A 6,295-nucleotide genomic window follows, 5' to 3' on the forward strand; every position below is an offset into this window, starting at 1 on the left:
ATTTTGATGTCTCCTAATTGAAGAAGCTTCTGCATTCTCCTAATTGAACAAGCTTCAGCTTCCGCATTTAATACTCAGCACTTAACAGTTAGAAGCTTTAATAGAACTCCCACCAGCATTTTCCTCCTCCTTTATCTTTCACTCCACTCTCCAACCTACTTTCTTCCCCCATCTTTATATATTTCGACACTTCAGTCTTCCCTCCCTCTGTCTTTTTCTACTTTTCCTCTCTATCCATCACTCCCTCCATGGCTGCAGCTTCTTTTTCTTTCTCTCTTTCAACTCTATCTCCATACTACAATCTCATCTTCACTGGTTTAGCCTTCCTTGTATCTGCCTTGATTTTCGTGCTGCCCACCAGAAGCAAATCCAAGCGTCTCAGGCTTCCGCCTGGGCCACCCGGGTGGCCCGTGGTCGGAAACCTCTTCCAAGTCGCTCGCTCAGGCAAACCATTCTTTCAGTATGTTCGAGATATCCGGCTAAATTACGGACCCATCTTCACCTTGAAGATGGGGACTAGAACGTTGATTATCATCAGCAGTCCCGACTTGGCCTACGAAGCTCTCGTCGAGAAGGGTCAGCTCTTCGCCAACCGGCCTAGAGAGACTCCTACCCGGGCCATCTTTAGCGACAACAAGTTCACCGTGAATTCTGCCCATTACGGCCCGGTTTGGCGTTCCCTCCGGCGCAACTTGGTCCAAGGTATGCTCAACTCGGGCCGCATTAAGGAATTCCGTCACGTCAGAGACTTAGCCATGGACCGGCTCATCGACCGGCTCCGAGCTGAGGCCGACTCCAATGACGGACTCGTTTGGGTGCTGAAGAATGTCCGATTCGCCGTCTTCTGCATCCTCTTATCGATGTGTTTCGGTTTAGAGATGGAGGAAAAGGACATCCAAAGGATTGATGACATGATGAAGACGGTGTTGATCACTCTTGATCCCAGGATCGACGATTTCTTACCTATCTTAAGTCCATTCTTCTCAAAACAACGCAAGCGATCTATGCAAGTACGTGAAGAACAGATACGAACAATCCTTCCCTTCATCGAGAAGCGAAGATCCCTCCTGAAAAATAAACCGGAAACTTCATTCGCTTACCTCGACACTCTCTTTGATCTCGAAATCGAGGGACGCAAATCACGTCCAACCGACACCGAGCTGGTCTCGCTCTGCTCCGAATTCCTAAACGGCGGGACCGACACCACCGCCACAGCACTGGAATGGGGCATAGCCCGACTGATTGAGAACCCAGAAATCCAATCAAAACTTTACACCGAGATCAAGTCGAAAGTTAGAGACCGGAAAGTGGACGAGAAGGATGCAGAAGAAATGGTGTACCTAAACGCGGTCGTAAAGGAATTACTACGGAAGCACCCTCCGACGTACTTCGCACTCACACATGCAGTGACGCAACCAGCAATGCTGGGTGGTTATGATGTGCCGACGGATGCCAACGTAGAGATATTCTTGCCAGCCATCGCGGAGGACCCCAGTATCTGGTCCGAACCGGAAAAGTTCAACCCAGACCGGTTCGCGACGGGGAAGGAAGATGCCGACATAACGGGGGTAAAGGGAGTGAAGATGCTGCCGTTTGGGGGCGGAAGGAGAATATGTCCCGGTCTGGGGTTGGGCACGGTTCATGTGAACCTGCTCTTGGCCAGGATGGTCCAGGAGTTCGAGTGGTGTTTACACCCCTCCCAGCAGAAGGTTGACTTGAGCGAGAAGTTGGAATTCACGGTCGTGATGAAGAAACCTCTCCGAGCTGTGGTCAAGCCAAGGATATGAGACCTTTTGCGGGAATCCAACACTGCGATGAAACCCGGTTGCCGGCCGGATTCTACATAAAAAGTCGTAGTAATATAATCTTTGGGTGGACCCGGTTATATACGAATTGTTGTAATTTAATTTAGGGTTTAATTATGATATGGAAAGATATAATTTCCGAAAAACAACTGACGAATAAACTGGAATCATAATCATAGATTTTTCCTTTAATTTAATTTGATGTCTCCTCTTGTATTTTATAACTACTGTCGGTTTGGAATTAATTAATATTTGAACCGGTAGGTATCATGTAAACGTTGGACAGATGATGATTTGAACGACCCAGGTATCTTGTAAAAGTTCGAACGGTTAATTGGCTAGTTCATCGGTTTATTGACACGATTTTGAGGGAAAAAGCGGTTTTGAAGAAAAATAGAACCGGTCTCAGTTTTTCCGATCTGGTCCGGTCCGATTTTAAAAACAGTGCTGTTTATTTCAAAAAGAGTAGATTTTAGAGGGATGGGGTGACTTTTTCCCATTTCCAAATTTTCAGCTTCGAAACAAAGGTGCATTTATTAATTTCAAAATATATATTTTGTAGAAGAAAATAATCTTTATTTTAGAGATATTTTAATAAAAATACTTATTTCTATCATGATGTTGTATAGGGCTGAAAATTGGTTCCCCATATGAATAATTTCAAAACTACATCGGGTGTTATAACTGATGGAGGACGATTTGGCCCGACCTCGTAGCACGGGTACACGTGGGCATGACCTTGCTCAAGCGATGACTCAGCGTGACAACACAACAGGCATAGCCGCAACTCGGTGGAAAAGTCACACCGAGTTCAGTCCGGCAAATCGGCGGGATAGACTACTCTTCGGGAGCCGCCTAGCCCGCACCTCCTCCCCGGGGCTAAAGTACCCCAAGCTGCCTCCAAGCTCGAAGCCCCCCGACCTCTCCTAATATTTGAGCTCCTCCTAGTGGAGCTCAGGCCACTCCCCGATAGGAACACACCGATTCGCCTATAGATACCCCGAGGTGAAGACACCTTGGGCTAGACAGCTTGGCATATCGCAGGAGGATCTCCTACCCGACCATCGTACCCGACAAATCTGGGTGCAACAACCATATCCCTCATCAGACAGCGTATTGCCTGCTACCTTTAGAGGGTGCCTTACACCTGACAAACACGTACCCTGCGGTGACGGCTCCGTGCGTGCCACCTTAGCCCAGCCAGCAACGGCTGCAGCAGACTAGTAGTGGCAGTTACACCTGCCCTGTCAGAGGCTGGTGGACCTGATACAACGGATTTCTGTTATAAGGAGCTAATATCAAGGGATAGAGATATCATCTTCTACTCTCGCGTTCATCTTCTCATTGCTTCTCCTATTGAATACTAACTTAAGCATCGGAGTGTTCCCGCTGGGCAAGCCCCCAGAGATTCTTCTTCTTCTCCATCTCAGGTACCTTCCAGGAACCACATAAGTGCCAGATAGGAGTGACCGGATTGCGCACCATCAATAACCATGCAGGTATTGTAGAATAAAATAAGAAATAAATAAAATTTTGTAAGTTCGGTTTGATTCCGGCGAGAAAGCTCTACAACCTCTGTGCTATCATCTCTTTCCTAAAATCTCTTCCATCTAATTGACCATTCAACTATATTCATATCCTCGTAAAATCTCTCTCTCCCAGGTTGTGTTTGGTTTCAGGTTTTCTACCACCTGTGTCAAGAGGGCCACAAAACTCCATGCCTTTCAAATTCATCTTATATATATATATATATATATATATATATATATATATATATATATATATATATATATATATTAAAGGGATAGGGGTGGTCTCCCCTTTCGCCAAATGGCAGCCCTTTAATATATATATGCCATCAGTTTCAGATTGACAGTTCGACCATTCGGTTCAAATGAATGACCTGTTCTGACAAAAAAATATGGAATCGTTATGACCATCAGTTTTCAGGTCGACGATTCAATCGTCCGGTTAGAATGGACGACACGTTTTGACAACAAAAATTATAGGGAAAAAATTGAGTGTGTGATGTTCATTAAGTAGTATCATGCATGTTAGATCATTCGAGTGTGTGACTCATACTACCCAAAAATGGAACCGTTCTGTCTATCAGATTTTGGGTCGACAATTCAATCGTCCAATTTGAACGGACAACCTGTTTTGACAACAAAAATAAAAAACAAAAATGGCCAAAAACCATTGAATGAGTCAATGGGTTGATGGTTCAACCACTAAGGTCAATGGGTCATTGACCGATTCAACGGTTTTTGGCTAGGGCCCGGGATTGGGGTAAAACAGAACTGGTTTCCTGTATGGTTCCCAATTAAAAAAAAATGGTGGTTCGATCGTCCGGTTCAAATGGACAACCCATTATGACAACAAAAATTACAAGCAAAAAATTGAATGTGTGTGGTCCTTTAAGCAGTATCATACGTGTTATGTCATTCGAGCGTGTGACTCATACGACCCGAAAATGGAACCGTTCTAGCCACCGGTTTTCTGGTCAATGGTTCGATCGTCCAGTTTGAATAGACAGCCCATCCTGACAACAAAAAATAAAAAAGGCCAAAACCATTGAACGGGTCAATAGGTCGACGGTTCGACCACTTGGGTCAATGGGCCATTGACCGATTCAACGGTTTTTGGCCAAGGACCGAGATTGGAATAAAATGAAACCGGTTGCATGGACGGTTCCCAGTTAAAAAAATAAAATAGTCAAAACCATTGAATGGCTCAACGGGTCGATAGTTTGACCGTCGGGGTCAATGGGCCATTGACCGATTCAACGATCTTTGGCCAACGATCGAGATTGGGGTAAAATGGAACTAGTTGCCTGAATGATTCCCAATTTAAAAAAAAAATGGCGGGTCGACCGCCTGGTTCGAATGGACGGCCCATTCTGACAACAAAAATTACAAGCAAAAAATTGAGTGTGTGAGGTCCATTAAGCAATACCATACGTGTTATGTTATTCGAGCACGTGACTCGTACGGCCCAAAAATGGAACTGTTCTGGCCACCAGTTTTCGGGTCGACAGTTCGACCATCTGGTTCGAATGGACGGCCTATTCTGACAATAAAAATAAAAAAATGGCCAAAAACCATTGAATGGGTCAACGAGTCAATGGTTTGACCACCCAGATCAATGGATATAGGTGGCAGAGGCTGCGCTCCTAGTTGGCGCCGGACAAGATACCTACAAGGAAGAAGGTGAAAGATTCCCGGGGAGCTCTCTTGGCGGGAACACTCCGATGCTTAAGTTAGAACTTGGTGGAAAGCTGAGAAAGAGAGAGTTATAGAGAAATAAGCCAAGAGTGGAGATGCGCGATTTGCAATTACTTTTTCTCTTTAGGGACCGAAGCTCTTATATAGCGGTGGCCTGTCAAATCAGGCATAACTGCCTCTGATTCTCTGCCACAACCGTTACTTGCCAGAGCTGCACAGGTAACTGTTGCAGAGTACAACCCTGCCAAGTGAGGGACACCTCTTAGGGTTGGTAGGCACGCCGCCGCCTAGCGGGAGACGTGAGTGCAGGGCTCCAGGTTTGGCAAGTACGGTTGTCGAACAGGAGATCTTCCTGTGATACGCCAAGCTATTTTCCTGCGAGCTGCCTTGCATCGAGCTACCCTGTGCCGAGCCGCAGGTGTCGTATCGAGGTGCTTGTACCCGAGGTGGCCTACTTAGGTTTGAGCAAAAATAAATTTATTTTAACTTAGGATGCTCCCGAGCTCACCCTGAAGTTCCTTGAGCTCAGGAGATTCCTGTCTTGGGAGAACCTTAGCTCGGGACGCTTCCTTGGAAGAATCTTAGCTCGGGGTGTTCCCTTCTTGAGGAGGAGCTCGGGGGCTCCTTTACTTGGGAGGAACTCGGAATAATCGGAGTGTCATCTGGTATCGAGCTCTATGCTAGATCTTGGTGGACTACTTGTGCTAAGTTGTCACTTATGCTGAGTCACGTCCACGTGTCCTCTTATGATGAGGTGGGGTCAAATCACCCTCCATCAGGGTCGTTGACCGATTCAATGGTTTTTGGCCCGGGACCGAGATTAGAATAAAACGGAACTAGTTGTCAGGATGGTTCCCAATTAAAAAAATAAAAAAATGGTCAAAACCATTGAATGGGTCAACGGGTCGATAGTTCGACTGACCAGGTCAATGGGTCGTTGGTCAATTCAATGGTTTTTGGCCGGAGACTGGGATTGGGGTAAACGAAACTAGTTGCCTGGACGGTTCCTGGGCTGAAATGTCTGTCTGTCCGAGTCAACGGCGGTTTGAAAACCATAATTTTTATGCTTTTGGATTTTCACTATTCAAAGATTTCTTCTATTGTTGGCTTTATTCGAGCGTGTGCGGTATGTTCCTTTTTTTTTCATTTTTTGCTTTTGTTTTTTTTTTCTTGTGTTTGGTCTTCTTCTTCAACAGAAATTACAGGCCACTAGTTTGAGTGTGTGACTTATACAACCCGAAAACAGAATCGTTCTGGCTACTAGTT

General features: G+C 45.6%; 1 protein-coding gene across 1 annotated transcript; it reads left to right on the forward strand.

The window, feature by feature from the left end:
- The first annotated feature begins 201 nt into the window (after nucleotides 1-201).
- On the forward strand, nucleotides 202-2,002 carry LOC148847318 (cytochrome P450 77A2-like). The gene has a single exon (XM_088952607.1). The coding sequence runs from the start codon at nucleotides 249-251 to the stop codon at nucleotides 1,785-1,787; it is 1,539 nt and encodes a 512-aa protein (XP_088808733.1). The 5' UTR covers nucleotides 202-248; the 3' UTR covers nucleotides 1,788-2,002.
- The last annotated feature ends 4,293 nt before the right edge of the window (nucleotides 2,003-6,295 follow it).

The sequence above is a fragment of the Nelumbo lutea genome, chromosome 6 (assembly GCF_056320005.1).
Source record: "Nelumbo lutea isolate HS-2025 chromosome 6, American lotus-T2T, whole genome shotgun sequence".
In the NCBI taxonomy this organism is placed as follows: Eukaryota; Viridiplantae; Streptophyta; class Magnoliopsida; order Proteales; family Nelumbonaceae; genus Nelumbo; species Nelumbo lutea.

Coding starts and splice junctions, on each gene's coding strand:
- LOC148847318 (XM_088952607.1), top strand. CDS start 249: ATGGCTGCAGCTTCTTTTTCTTTCTCTCTTTCAACTCTATCTCCATAC.